General features: G+C 51.0%; 1 protein-coding gene across 1 annotated transcript; it reads left to right on the plus strand.

The window, feature by feature from the left end:
• Positions 1-927: 927 nt before the first annotated feature.
• On the plus strand, positions 928-14103 carry LOC119111371 (protein phosphatase 1D). Its single transcript, XM_037235184.1, has 7 exons — positions 928-1245; positions 8304-8438; positions 9783-10004; positions 10911-11128; positions 11792-11926; positions 13279-13506; positions 14053-14103. The coding sequence occupies exons 1-7, from the start codon at positions 942-944 to the stop codon at positions 14101-14103; spliced, it is 1293 nt and encodes a 430-aa protein (XP_037091079.1). The 5' UTR covers positions 928-941.
• Positions 14104-15351: the final 1248 nt, after the last annotated feature.

Here is a 15351-nt window from a genome sequence, read left to right on the forward strand (position 1 = left end):
ACGTGGTGGCCACATGTCAATGCTGGCTGCCACCCGCCCCCTTGCTGCGCCGCCCCTGCATGCTTACACCCATACAAACTTATCCGTATATGTGTTTGCTCTTAAACCCCATAAGTAAACGAATAAGCCGCTTTCTGTCCGGTTTAACCCTAACTGCCTTCTCACAGTTAGGGAGGGAGGGAGCGCGGGGGGGGGGGGGGGGGAGTTAGTGTGCCAAACTAACAAGCGGGGGAGTTAGTGTGCCAAATTGGTGTCCCGAATAACTAAGAATGTGATTTCGGACACCAAGTCGGGGTTAAGTGTGTGAGGGGGGGGGGGGGCGCAGTGATAAATGACGCAACATATGCTCGCGAAAACCAACAAACATGTTTGTCTGCCTATTTTGCTCACTTTCGTCTATGAATCACATATATTTTGATTCAATAACTTCAACGCATTTTCAAAGACTAACTGAATAAAAAAACACGCTGATAAAAACCCCACATCGGTGGCTGAACCCCCCCCCCTCCCCCACTCTCCCAGCTGAAAGTGTAACCGCACCCCTGACAGTATTCCTAGTGACCATATTACAAGCACACTTTACGAGCTTCACACTAGATGGCATGGCTGCAGCTGCCCATTGGTAGTGACGTAAGTCTGAAAGATGATTCATAGAAAATATATACGGAAATTGGTAGTACACAAAATTCAGCTTCAGTAAATTAGTGGCAGCTTTGAATATGTAAAACCCATACTAATATTTATTTTCCACAGCATCTTTTTCATTTCAATGGCTTTGTGAAAGTGGGCTTGTCCGCGAAGGCCATATGACGCAAGGCAGTAACAACCAATCACAGTGTTTGATTTTGTTGCGATGTTTCCTGGGCAAAACCGTTGCGTTTGTTTGAGTGCGGCCGTGGGTGGCGGAGTGGCTGAGGCGCAGCGTGTCACTACTTGTTGATATGGCTCCTAACATCGGGGTCAATCTACGTGTGACGGGCCATTGCAATCAGGGAGACCGAAGATATATGGAAGATGTCTTCTCTGTTGCGTACCAACAGACAGAGGACGAGAAAGACCTGGAATATGCGTTTTTCGGAATATTCGATGGGCATGGTGGTCGAGAAGCTGCCCAATTCGCGAAAGACAATCTTATGGACTTTGTCGTCAGTCAGAAGAACTTCTGGTCAGATGAAGACGAACTTGTGCTGAAGGCTATACGCGAAGGGTTCATCGCCACGCATCAGGCGATGTGGAAGGAACTGGGTACGTTTTGGTAGACGAATGCGGCGCACGTCAAAATATGACAGCATTTTAAGTATCCTCATATTCTGTGTGCACTCAGCATTGTATTGTCTGTATTGTATGTTTGACAGTGACAAATAGGCCTTGTTCAATTTCTGTGCTGGTCTTAAAAGTAAGCCAATATGAGATAATAACACTATTTGTGCTCAATCTGGAGTAAGTGACTCATACAATTTTGCTTGATTGCAGAACAGATTTCATTGAGGTCTGATTGGGGTAGGTTTAGGGCAAGGACTGAGATTTGAAACAGCTTTGGAAATTTTGGGGCAGGAATCCCTAAATTGGGGTAGCTAACATCATTTTGAAGTGGCTTATGATATCTCAGGGCTGGTTCTAAGCTGGGTGGTGATCTGGTAGTACCAGAAAGTGTGCTGTGGTTCTTAAAACAGAAAAGAATGGTACTTCATGAAAGCTGTGCCACTTTTAACTGAACTGCATCTCAATTATCCATTGCTGCTGCATTGTCTGGTTTAGCTGTAGACCAATCTGGAAAAGGTGGCAGACCTATCATGAAGATTTTGGGGCAGGTCTGATTCTGCCCTCAAGCTGTGGAGCAATTCTGCCCTCAAACAGGAGAGAGTTCTCCTGTTGGTGTAAGGTCAGTGGCTGACCTGGTGATAGCAGAGGATGGTCTCCAGGATTTTGGCTCTGTATTAATTAACCAGTCAACAGACATGAATAGAAAAAAGGTGATGAATAATAAAAAACAAACAAAACAAATGAATAAAATAGGCCATTCTACCAGATTAGATGAATTGCCAGGAAAAATGGGCATTTTGTCACATATTAGATTTAGCAATGTAAGGTTTCTTGCTACTGGCTTGGCCAAGCTGCCCAACCTTAATGCATGCTTAAGAGACCAGATGTGCAAAGGAAATGTCTACAAGAATGTTATCCACCAGATTTTCAACCATGAGAGGTGGGCTGGGGGATGACCTATAGTTGAACACCTTGCCCTCTAAGGTCAATTTCAGCATGCAATCAGCACATTTAAGCACACAGTTTCAGCATGCAGATTTCAAGACAAGACAATCCAGGCTGCATATGAAAGATATTTGTTATACCAGTTAGAGGCCCCTGACATGATAAAGGTTGTCCTATATGGGTCTCAGAGCATCAATGCTAAGCAGTTTGCCTCTGAGTTGGCTTGGACTCTGGGGGCCCATTTACAAAGCAGGGACAGGGCCAGTATCTGGGGATTGTTACTGAATGCCTCCTGCATTGGGTGGGGCCCAGAAATCAAGGTTTGAACCCTGTGTAAATGGCTAAACACATGATTAATGCACAGAGTGCCTAACATGGAGCCTGTATGCAGTGGGCTCCCAGTCAACCAGAGACACATTTTGCTGAACATGGATCAGATGGACCCTGAATGTCAGAGAGCTGCTCCCATTGGGTGAGGTCCTCTTGCCTGACATGGGATGGAAATACCAGAAGTGACATTGAAATATTCCACAATGAGATAATCAAATGGTCTGGCCAGTCACTGACTAATACTGAGCTTAGGTTCTTCAAAGTTGGTCAGCCACAGGCTGTAATACCAAATGACCCTTCAGAGTCTGTGGCCCAGGCACGGAAATAAACCCAGGCCGGTTTGAGCCAGATCCTCAATAACCCTAAGGGGTCATTGCTGTGGTTCATGTATGTGCTTGGATGGCATGTTTTGTTGTCATACTAGTCTTTGAACTTTTCTGATTTTATGGTTTTGAGATCAGAGCTCACACAAAACAGTATTGTTGTGTTTGCCTTATGACTCACTTAGGACTAACAGATATTCTAAAATCACAGCTTGCAGTGAGAACAAAATAACTGAGTTTGAATTTGTACTGCACTCACAGCTTGCACTGAAGGACATTCTTTAGCAGCAGATGACATTAAACACTATGCTCTAGCCAGTCTCAGTGATTGCTGAAGACCATTAGAGAGTCTATGCTTGCAACTCTTGAATTTTTTAGGTTCATAAGCAAGTGCTTCCTTCCTAAGTCTGTGCTCACACCTACTGTATTTTTTGAAGCTATAGAGCTGCTAGAAAGTTGTTGATATTGACAATTTTGTTGTAAATGTGTGAGTCCCAATTATGGCTGGTAGAAACCAATGTTTTCAATGTTGCAACCTGTTGAACAATACCCCAGAGCATGTAAGGATAAATTAATGATTGAAATGTCGTGCAAGGCACAATGCTATAAATAGGAGCATTTGGGGCATAGTAGGGTAGCGCAGCCACATTTAAGCCAAGGTACAATCTTCCTCACGTGAGGGAAAGATTCTAGGGCAATGTGATATCCATCTAGGCTTGTACTGACCAAGATATACTTAATTTGGGACCAGCAGTGTTGTTTTCTATTTAGTTGCATGGAACGCTAGCCCCTTGCTTGACTTTGAGAAGAAACACAGTCAATATCAGGGAGAACATGGCTTGCAGTATTTACTTGGGATTAAATACTTCTCTGTCCACCTGCTCCACACAATTTTTTGACTTTGAGAAGAAACACAGTCAATATCAGGGAGAACATGGCTTGCAGTATTTACTTGGGATTAAATACTTCTCTGTCCACCTGCTCCACACAATTAGGCACAATACTAAACCATCCGGGTTGTCGGGGTTCTGCGTGATTGGGGCTTAGGTCATTGCATCAAGGGCATAGGAATTATTCCCTCCTCATAGAACAAGCCGGCTGTACAAAGTTAGTATCGCTACATTTACTCACAGATGTGGAGTCTGATACAATACTTTTCTCATTGTATGATACTGAGCTGCTGAATTTATATATTGCCTGTATCTTGACTATCAACCGATCGCGTTATCACGGCTCCGCATGCTGCTCTTCAAAAGAGAAGACGTTGGAAGGCTGCATAAATGGCGTGTACAGAATGGAAGTCCTAACCGTCAGAGCCGCTGTAAGTTCTTTATTTGTTTTGATATAGCTTTTTCGACCTTAATGATGTGAAAATTATTCATTGGCAAAACCCAGCTCAAGTTAAAGATGGATCTCAAAAATGTAAATAATTATGTAAATGCAAAACCAAAAGCTGTTTTCAACGGAGAACAAGAAACCCTGCTTTAGCTTTATGCTCATCATAATTCCGTGGCAACACTCTGAAGGGCTTGTATTTAATGCCCTTTTGATGCATTTTCATCACGTGTTCAGCAAGGATTTCTTGGTGTAGAGTATGCATTCTCTTCAATGCTAAATCCCCCCCAAGAGCCGGAGACTCGCGGAGCCGCGGATTTCCATGTGTGCAAGCGAGTGTTTCGGATGATGTTTGACGTCACCGTTATGCTTCTTATAAGGATACTATTTAAAAAGGATTTAACATATTTTTTTACTTATACATGGTCAGCTTGTGCTATGTTGACAGGTATATGCTGGTGATTTTATTACTTTCGTAGCAATTTTGTATTGCGCTGCAATGAATTCCACGTGCAATCCAGCAACCTTGAATCGTGACATATGCGAGATGCTCTCTGTTCTCTCGTTTCTCATGCCCGTCAAGAGATGCTGTTGAGAGTGCGGGCTGGAGCCCGGCGTCTGAACGCGTCGGTGTTGTTGGTGGGTGGTAGGTGGGTTAAACGTGTGCTGGTGTGCAGCAACGGACGTGGTCACTGTGTATTGAAAGGAAAGATTGTGTGTGCGATATGGTAGAAAGATTCGGCTCAAACCTGCGAGTAGTATCCCTCGTTTAGTCGTGTGAGTGTGGCGCGTCATGCTGTCGAAGTTGCAGGAATAGCGTGCCTTCATCTCACATTGCTCTTGGAGAACAATTTTTCATGTTCTTTCCAGTGTATGTTTGTGAGGAACAAATTGTCCCGTGGCTAAAAACACCGAGGAGCACCTAAGTTTCAGACACGACATATCACAATCCTTCCTTTCAGCGCATCCAGTGCCCAGTTCCAGTCCTGCCCATCAGCACATGTTTAACCCACCCACCGGGTACCGAGCGCTCAGACGCCCAACTCCGAGCGCCATTCTCAAAGTAACAGCATCTCCTGGAGGAGTGGATAGTCGAGGGAATACAGAGAACAGCCTCATCACACAAGGATTCAACTTTTCTGGATCACACGCTGAAATTGATCCTAAGATACGTGATGTTGCACTAACATACATAAATATATATTGGATGCAAAAAAGTAAAATACTTTTATTGTTATCCTAATTCAATTTTCATTCAAGGTTCTCAAAATGCAGGTTATAAGGTATAACAGTGATGTCAAACACCATCCTTAACACCAGCTTAAGCACGCGGAATCAACGTCTCCGAAGTCTCCGGCCCATGGGGAGGATTTAGCATTGGGGAGAAGGCATGTTTTCCATCAAGAAATCCGGGCTGACTACGGGCTGAATGGGCAGGAAAGTGGCATTAGTTAGAGCATGCAATTTTCCTTTCCATCTACAGAACGACACCACGAAATTATGGTCGGAATTTTGAATTAAAGCCAGGTTTCTTATTATCTATTGGGTAGGCCTGTTGGTTTTGTATTGAAATAATGGTTTTTGTTTTGAAAAGGACAGTTCAGGTGGTGACTGTGAGATTAGCCTTAAATAAGAAAAATACTATGTACAAATTTAGCTCAGCATCATACACTGAGGATAACATTTTATCAGGCTCAACATCAATGAGTAAATGTGGCAGATGCTAGTTTATAGCCTATATGGGGCTAGTTTGCTCCATGAGGTGAAAATAATTCCTTTGACCCCACTGCATTGACCTCCAGGCCCTGTTCATGCAGCAGTCTGATGTTCCAAATGGTGTAGTTTTGCACCTAAGTTTGGAGGGGGGGGGGGGGGGGTGAGCAGAGAGACTAGTTTAAGCCCAATAGATAGTACAAACCACATTTTCTCTCTGAATTTGACCAAATTTCTGCTCAAGTTTGGGGAGAAAGAGCAAGCTGAAGAGGAAACTAAAACCCCTGGCCAAAAGCTAAATGAATCCAGGTTGGTAGAAGTGTAGGTGGGTTTCACATTGCCCCAGTGTCTGTCCCTAAGATGAGAATGATAGCGACTTAGTTGTTGGGTAGCTGCACTAACTACTATGTGCTAAATGTTTCTATTTATATTACAGAGGCTTACATGAAGTTTCATTCATTCATGGTCATGATGTGCCCTGGGGACTTATGGGACATACAACAGATGTACAACATCTTAAGCTTGGGTCTGCACTGGCCTTAATTCAGGCCCACACCTGAATAAGAACAGTTTTTAAAGAGCTGGGTGTTCTCATATGGAGTCCAGCAACATTTAAACAATAGTTTCATCCATGGTTGTCATCTTTCGTTTTGTAATACTGCTATACCGAGGTAGGTTTTTGTAAATGTGGATATACCGAGATATTGTTCCACAATCAACTTCCCTTCACAACCTTTTACAAAGATTTCATCCACACTTGGAATGAATGCATTTGTGCGGTCAGAGCTCACACTAAGCAGTCCCCGTCGGTTGTGCCCCGACCCCTGCCATCCAATCAGAGTTTTAACGTGCCACAAGGCTCAGCGTGACCTGTCCCGCCCTTTGATGTCAACTGACCTTTCACGTGGCAGGTGCCATCGGCCTCAGCCACAGGCCATACCTGTCGGGGGCAAATAGCGAGCACCTAAAGCAACTCGAACCCCCCTGCCACAGGTTGGTGGGTTGGAAGGCAGGGTCTAGCATGATAGGAGCCATTGGTGTGAGCGCTGGAGGGTGGGACCACAAGGTTCTCACCACTCTAGGCCTCATCTTCTTTTTTCACCACAACAGGATCCTCTCAGTGCATGCAGTATGGGTATCTGATGGTACACTGTGCAGTGGACAATGGTAGCTATTGGACATCAAATTCCAATTCATGTGCTGGTAACTTTTGCCCTCAGGTTCTTGGCCTGGATCTCTGGTTTTTTTTAATTATTATTTGTTTTTTATATTGCCATAATTTGGTTTCACTGAGTAGCAACAAGGCTGAATTACCTTGCATATTGAATTTGACATTAAATCTCAATAAGTTTTATTAATATCCTGAATTTACACATCTTTTTCTTCCACACCTCCAACAATGGGAACTTAGAATGTGGTAGCATGCTGTAACTAAATGCAGTGAGGCTGGTGAGTGCTGTGTAGCAGTTTTTTTTTAAACACCAGCGGGTGGCCACAAAATCTGGACTACCGTTATGAACTACTTAATTAAACATGACATTGAACAGGATCCAGTTGGGCCAGATGTAACCAGTCAAACTTGGAAGTACTTGAACCCATCTAAATAAGGCCTGGCCCAGGGCCTGGCCACAGACTCCTGACCTTAGACTGGCTCCAGCCTGGCCTCAGGTCCTTCCCCAGACCCTGACCCCAGACCCTAGCCCTGGCTCCCTGGCACCAGACCCTGACCCTGGACCCTAGCCCTGGCTCCGTGGCACCAGACCCCAGTCCCGGACCCTAGCCCCATACCCCAGCCCTGGCTATCTGGCTCTGGCCATCAGGCCAGGCCAGACCATCCTGTCTGACCACATCAGACCTCTCATATTTGATGATAAGGCTGTATGACCATGCAGTTAAGGTGTAACAGTTACGGTGTAAGGTGCCCTGATGTGTGGGCAGGTGTGGACATCACATAACAATATAGGATGCATCACCTGACCAAACCACAACAGAAACCAACATCAGCTGATTGCAGTGACCTTGGATACTATGCTGTCATTTCTATCAGGCACGTTGGTGCCCTGGGTGTTTGATATCCATATCATAAGGGCAAATACAGCTGTGAATTAAATCCTTTAGCAGTGTCAGGATGGTACTTGAGCCTGTTTTTTTTCAAACAAGAGCTGTAAGTTACAACTTGCTAATGTCTGGTGTGATGGACGATGTTAATCATTGCAGTTGAATTACATAGAAATACCAGCCTAGCTTGTCCACATTAAATAAATCTGTCCTGTTAAGCAAGGTACACTTGCCAGTCTGTTGTATGTGGTGCTGTTCATCAATTTGCAGTTTGGTACACAGAATGTCATGTGGGGGATGACACATTCTTATGATGTCTCCATTTTCCACCCCCAGAGCATTGGCCAAAGACATCAGCTGGTCTGCCCAGCACCTCAGGCTCCACAGCCAGTATTGCCTTCATCAGGAGAGGCAAGATCTACACTGGACATGTGGGGGACTCAGCTATTGTTCTGGGATATCAGAAACCTGGTGAGTAATGTGTTAGTCATTCCCTGTATGCATTACCAAACAAGATGTGTTTGCACTTATATCCAGTGACTTCTACAAACTTAGGCTTGACTTTGTATTGCCATATCACTGTATCTTCTCATTGCCATTGTCAACCCATCATATCTGGGCTAATTATGAGTGATATAACAGACTGCATGAGTTCAACTATGACCTAATTTCCAACTTGAGCATCTTAACCTGTCCAGGCTGTCATGTGCTTTCTGGAGCCCAATGTTTTCTCAACTAGCAGCTTCACTTATTTTAAGCAACAAGAAATGTACTTCTTGAAAATTTGTGACGGGTGAATTCTTATGCCTTCACGGATAAGCTCATCAATCAGGGTTTTCCCTCAATGCTTCAGTGCTACCATGATATCACTTCTCCCGTTCGATTTCGTGGAAAAGTCATTTTCCGTTGGGAGCAACTGAAGAACAAGGGTGGACACCATGTGTGTGCTGACTGTGTAAGTTTGTGACAGGAAACAACCCTTGTCACTGGTACCCCTGTGTCTGTGTGCTCAGTGTGTCGATCTGTGGCAGGGGACGACCCTCGCCACCGGTACCCCCGTGTCTGTGTGCTCAGTGTGTCGATCTGTGGCAGGGGACGACCCTCGTCACTGGTACCCCCGTGTCTGTGTGCTCAGTGTGTCGATCTGTGGCAGGGGACGACCCTCGCCACTGATACCACTGTGTCGGTGTGCTCAGTGTGTGGATCTGTGGCAGGAATGACCCTCGCCACTGGTACCCCCATGCCTGTGTGCTCAGTGTGTGGATCTGCGGCAGGGGACGACCCTTGTCACTGGTACCCCCTGTGTGTATGCTCAGTGTGTGGGTCTGCGGCAGGGGACGACCCTCGTCACTGGTACCCCCGTGTGTATGCTCAGTGTGTGTGTCTGCGGCAGGGGACGACCCTCGTCACTGGTACCCCCTGTGTGTATGCTCAGTGTGTGTGTCTGTGGCAGGGGACGACCCTCGTCACTGGTACCCCCTGTGTGTGTGCTCAGTGTGTGGGTCTGCGGCAGGGGACGACCCTCGTCACTGGTACCCCTGTGTGTATGCTCAGTGTGTGGGTCTGCGGCAGGGGACGACCCTTGTCACTGGTACCCCCTGTGTGTGTGCTCAGTGTGTGTGTCTGTGGCAGAGGACGACCCTCGCCACTGGTCCCCCCGTGTCTGTGTGCTCAGTGTGTGGGTCTGCGGTAGGGGACGACCCTCGTCACTGGTCCCCCCGTGTCTGTGTGCTCAGTGTGTGGGTCTGTGGCAGGGGACGACCCTCGCCACTGGTCCCCCCGTGTCTGTGTGCTCAGTGTGTGGGTCTGCGGTAGGGGACGACCCTCGTCACTGGTACGCGCGGCCGCTGACGCGCGACCACAAGCCCGAGTCGGTGGACGAGTGCGAGCGGATCCAGCAGAGCGGCGGCAAGGTGATCAACAAGTCCGGCGTGCCCCGGGTGGTCTGGAACCGGCCGCGGATCGGACACCGCGGACCCATCCGGCGCTCCACGGAGATCGACGAGATACCGTTTCTGGCCGTAGCCCGGTCACTAGGTGAGCCAGCGGGGGCCGGGCCGGACGGGGACGTGGTGACGCACAGTCGTCACTAAGCGAGCCGGCAGGGGTCGGGCCGGACGGGGACGTGGTGGCGTACAGTTGTTACTAGGTGAGCTGGCAGGGGTCGGGCCGGACGGGGACGTGGTGGCGCACAGTTGTTACTAGGTGAGCCGGCAGGGGTCGGGCCGGACGGGGACGTGGTGGCGTACAGTTGTTACTAGGTGAGCCGGCAGGGGTCGGGCCGGACGGGGACGTGGTGACGCACAGTCGTCACTAAGCGAGCCGGCAGGGGTCGGGCCGGACGGGGACGTGGTGGCGCACAGTTGTTACTAGGCGAGCCGGCAGGGGTCGGGCCGGACGGGGACGTGGTGGCGCACAGTTGTTACTAGGCGAGCCGGCAGGGGTCGGGCCGGACGGGGACGTGGTGGCGTACAATTGTCACGGGGGGGGGGGGGGGGGGGGGGGGGGGGCGTGACTGGTTCGGATAAGTGGCTGGTGCCGATCATTCTTCACGTTGGCATTGCGTAACGTGATTTAAAGCGAAAGCGATCCCGTCCGTTTTCAAAGTAATTGCTCACGTTATCCAGAATTAGAATTCATCGAAAGAAACATTTTGCTCTTTGACATCTCAATTCAAATTACTTGGGAGCAAAGGTACCACACTGTTGCTCACCTACCGCTATGCCGATCCTAAGTGTAGGCAAAGGTGATTGATGTCCTCTCGGGGCGCGACATTTCCAGGCTGCTGACATCATGGCTGACTAACAGAGGCGTGCGCCTGCGCGCTTGGCTGTACTGCGTGCTTTGCCTGAGCCGGGCAGGCCTCCATAGCTCGACACGTAACCGCTGTCGGCGCCCGCGCCGCCCGACCCGCCCAGTGACTTCGTGCGTCTGACGCGGCAGGCGATCTTTGGAGCTTCAACTCGTCCAACAACGAGTACGTGGTGTCGCCGGAGCCGGACCTGGACGTGCTGACTGTGGACGTGACGGCGCACCGCTGTCTAGTGCTCGGCACCGACGGCTTCTGGAACATGGTGTCACCGCAGATGGCCGTCACGAACGTGGCGCACGCCGAGCTCTTCAACGAGGAGTGCCTCATCAACCACACCAACACGGGCGAGGTGAGCGGGCCGAGCCCCTCCCGCCGAACGTGAGGCACCGGGCGGGAGGCGCCCGAGCCTCCCCGGCGGGACGGGAAGCGCCGGACTGCCGCCCACCCCCCCCCCCCTTCCGCCTCCGCCTCCGTCTCCGCCTCCTCTGTGCTGTTCTTTATTCACATGTAGTCGCTTTTTTTTTTACTCGGGCTGGTTCTAAGAATCGGCGAAGATGTCCGAGAGGGAAATGTATAGCGGTTTCACTATAAATTCGCTTTGGAGGGGGGAGGGGGGGCACGTTTATGCTCCAAATTGTGCTGAAGACTGGGACAAAGGTTTGGAAAATCACGACTTGTGGGCTGTGATCAGGCATTCCACGGGTGTGCGCGTAAAGCCTGACTTGATGTCGGGCTTTATCCGATGAGGTGGTATATTTATAAAATATATTATATTTATATATAAGAATATTTGATCCATGATGAAATCTGCACAATGATCGAATCACTACGGGACGCCCTCATCTCGCAAAAATTGTCAGTGTGTCAAAATGCCGCCTGCATCGGCCCAGTGATAAGCTAGCCAAGTTATCATTGTGTGTGTTCGCATTCACGACTTCGCACTCAGCCCACAACATGGGCCGCAAAATGACCTCCGCAGGTGGCGTGCTGTAACACAGCATTTTGCTGGCAGGAGCGCCAGTGGATCAACCCGTCGAAACGGCTGGTGGATTTAGCGCTAAGCAAGTGGAAGATGAAGTGTTTACGAGCCGACAACACCACTGTCGTCACCGTCATGCTGGACCCGCCGGGACCACCTAAAGTGCAGGTCAGACATGAGGCCGGTGGCTGAGCGGTGACCGGGCGGCGGTGAACAACGGCTGTGTGTAGACGGCGCTCCTGCGAACGATTATGGGCCGCCGCGTGTAGGTACAGCCAACGTGCCGTGGGAGAACGTCTGGCACTGGGCTCACTGGAGCTCGAATGCAGGAGCCCCTCTTTCGCTGAAAGGTGGAAAGATCTTTGTTGATTTCCGTCTGTCATTGCGTTTGATAAAGTATGTGAGGTATATGAAATAAGTGATGGTTACGGTGCCGGGCATGGTGGATTAAATAGACTGGCGCATCTGAAGATATTCAGGCAAACATCAAATATGATAGGGAAAAGCTTGCTTGTAAATGCTGGTATGCTCCAAAAGACTGCTGTAGGTAACAAAACTTTACTCATTAGTAAATATGGTCCTCATTACGTCATCGTTTGATATAAGTCTCCCAGAGTACTGCAGTAGCAGACGGCGTGACTCATTTGTGATGCATCTACGCGCCGCACGATGACGTTGGTTTATGACTGAATTCGACGAGCTAGCGTATGTGTGTGTGCGTGTGTGTGTGTGTGAATTTGGGCTTTTTGTCGTAGTATTCTTGCATGTGTTGTCTGTGATAACGTCTCCCTCACATGGCTTTTCGGTTACGGTGTTATGTTCTATTTGATTCTCAGTCTGATGGCCGTTTTACGTAGTAGTTGCCCAGATGCCTCTGTTAGTCATGGTGAACCCCGGTTCGTGATTGAGACATGCAATCAGAAGCAAAATCTGGCTATTAGCCTATTGCATGCTGTTAGACCAGTTGGTGCTGCGCCACCGCAAACACGAATGATTAAGTGGCCGTACTTGCTTGATCATGAGCACAACATGGCCAGTGAGGTAGGGTGCTCGCGTGACGTTTTGATGACGTCATGCGTGTCTGGGTGACTCCCGTGGGAGGCGCGTCATAGGCTGCACAAATTCACGGCGCATCAAGCTCAGAAACATGGGGATTTAATGTTTAAAGAAGGATAAGGCTGTAAACTCCAGGGAATGATGATGACAGTGGCTTTATCAATTCAAACCCTGTAAAATGTAGAGTAATCCCTGAGACGCTGAAGCTCGTTGTGGATAACAGCTAGCCTACGTGGCCGCACTAGTTTGTTTGCATATTACTGAATATTTTGTGACATTTGTGCGCATGACCGAACAGCAAAAGACGACATCCTCGTCGCTCTTTCGTAGTCCCGCACCTTCCGCGTGTGCTGCATGGCCCAGTTGGTGTGCGATGCAGCACTGGCGCTACGAATCGTCACTGGCCATGCCGTGTGCTGCGCTGTACTCCACACCCCGCTAACCGGCCGCCCGTGTTCTGGCAGGTGCTGAAGAAGCGCCTGCGCCAGACATCGGAGTCGGAGACGACGTCGGCGCCCAAGCGGCACGCCGAGGAGCCGCCGCGACTGCCGGACCGACACAAGGTGGCCGCCAAGTTCCGGCCGGCCTTCTTCCGCACGGGGCATGAGACGCGCGTGCCGGGCGCCTCGCCACTCAGAGACTACAAGGTGTTCAACCCGGTACCGGTGGTAAGCACGCTGAAGCCGGCGCTGGTGAGCAGACGCTCGTGCCCGCACCCGACGGCTGTGGCGGCGGTGCCGCCCGCGTCGCCGCCGCCGCCGCCGCCGCCGTTGCTGCCGCCGGCGCCGGCGCCGCTGCCGCTGCTGGCGGCACTCTCCGCCGGCCTGGCGCCGCCCACTGAGCTCAGGGACGTACAAATCAACGAGGTGTCGAGCTCTAGCTCGGCGCGCCGCGCGCCCTCCTCCACCGGCGAGGACAGCGACACGGAGAACCAGGCGGCGCCGGGCCGGCCAGCGCGGCGCCGCTCGGCGCCGGCCGCCGCCGCCGCCGTGGCCGCGGCGGCGGCGGCGGCCGGTCGCGCCGCGGCGCCCCTCTCCGCCGGCGCCCGCTGCCCAGCCGACCTGCTGCAGCGCGTGCGGCGGAAAACGGACGAGTGGAGCCAGCAGGTGCGCCAGCTGCGCTCGTCGCTGGTGACGCCGCCGCGCACGCGCCGCTCGGCGCTGCGCTCGCATAACGGCGACGCGCCGCTGGCGGCCGGCGCCAACAAGCGGCGCGGCCTGGACCCGGCCGGCGCCGAGCGGCCGGCCAAGAAGCCAGTGACGCGCAGCCGGATACGGCTCGGCAAGTGACGCCCGCCGCCCGACCGCTCGCTAGTTCGAATTGGACTCGGCGACACCGCATTGTCACGATTGTATTGAACATATTTTAAATTTGTGTTCATGTGGTCCCACCGTCGTTTCACGCTCTGACTTGGTTTTAGGACATACAGGGGTGGGTTGAAACGGGCTGGAGCCCTCTGCACGGGATGTTTGGGGTTCGCTCCGCATTGGCAGTTGCATTGATTGATGCGGCACTTTTGTTATCTGAACCATGCTCATGTAATTGCCGCCCTTTGTCGTGTGAAGTCGTCGAAGGGAATGCTCTTGTTTTATGCCCCGAGCCTTGTGTTTATTATTGCCCTCCGTATTACGTGGAAATCCGTGTGGAAATCTGTTAATTACGATAGCTCGATCATCACTCGGTATTTGAGAAACTTGCCCTCTAGTTGTTTTCTTATTGAACTTGTTGGCCCAGTCGACATGAGCATCTCAGACTTTCCAAACATCTCGGTCTCTTTGGTGGCGATCTGACATGCGGTCGCCGTGGTCACCGAACGAAACGGCGCCACTCACTAGTCGATGAGGCGGCTCGCCCTGTGATATCTTTGCATAGCTGACGTTGCAGTTCCGATTGTGAGGGGCGGGGATATTCATGCTCCAGGGTCAATGTTTTCATGGGGTCACTCAAGTGCTTGTCTCTACTTTCATAATCACCCATCGTTACACGGATAGTTGGGAATGCTCAGTGCGCATGTCAACGGCCTCGGCGTAAGACGCTGCGGATTCGCGGCTTTCTCCAGTAGCAATATTGGGCAGGTTTCTCAACAACGCGCCGACATTGAGCCGGCGGCGGGCAGGCCAGCCGGCCGGACGCATGCGGTGGCAGCTGCGCGGCCGGCCCGCCGGCTGGGCGCTTGCGGTGGCAGCTACGTGGCCGGCCCGCTGGCTGGGCGCCTGCGGTGGCGGCTGCGTGGCCGGCCCGCCGGCTGGGTGCCTGCGGTGGCGGCTACGTGGCCGGCCCGCCGGCTGGGCGCCTGCGGTGGCAGCTGCGTCGCTGACCCGTCGGCTGCGATGGCCCGACCCGACGCCCGCGGCGGCAGCTGCGTGGTCGGCGCATTTCCGGCCGTTCCGATTGGTCCGGACGGCGGGCACGCCTATCTGCTGGTGGGTCCGGGCCTGCCATCGGTGCGTGACCCCCGCCCCCCGGGGATCCGGACTTTCATCTGTGTAACTGACGGATTCGCGATGGCTGCAGCCGCGCGCATATTTTGCTAGGCC

This window comes from Pollicipes pollicipes, unplaced genomic scaffold, assembly GCF_011947565.3.
Source record: "Pollicipes pollicipes isolate AB1234 unplaced genomic scaffold, Ppol_2.1 Scaffold_7261;HRSCAF=8764_pilon_pilon_pilon, whole genome shotgun sequence".
Taxonomy (NCBI): Eukaryota; Metazoa; Arthropoda; class Thecostraca; order Pollicipedomorpha; family Pollicipedidae; genus Pollicipes; species Pollicipes pollicipes.

Excerpts from the sequence above, each read along its gene's own strand:
- LOC119111371 (XM_037235184.1), top strand. The coding sequence starts at position 942 with ATGGCTCCTAACATCGGGGTCAATCTACGTGTGACGGGCCATTGCAAT. Across the intron at positions 8,439-9,782 it reads TCTGGGATATCAGAAACCTG|GGGACGACCCTCGTCACTGG; the intron begins GTGAGTAATGTG and ends GGTCTGCGGTAG. Across the intron at positions 11,927-13,278 it reads CGGGACCACCTAAAGTGCAG|GTGCTGAAGAAGCGCCTGCG; the intron begins GTCAGACATGAG and ends GTGTTCTGGCAG.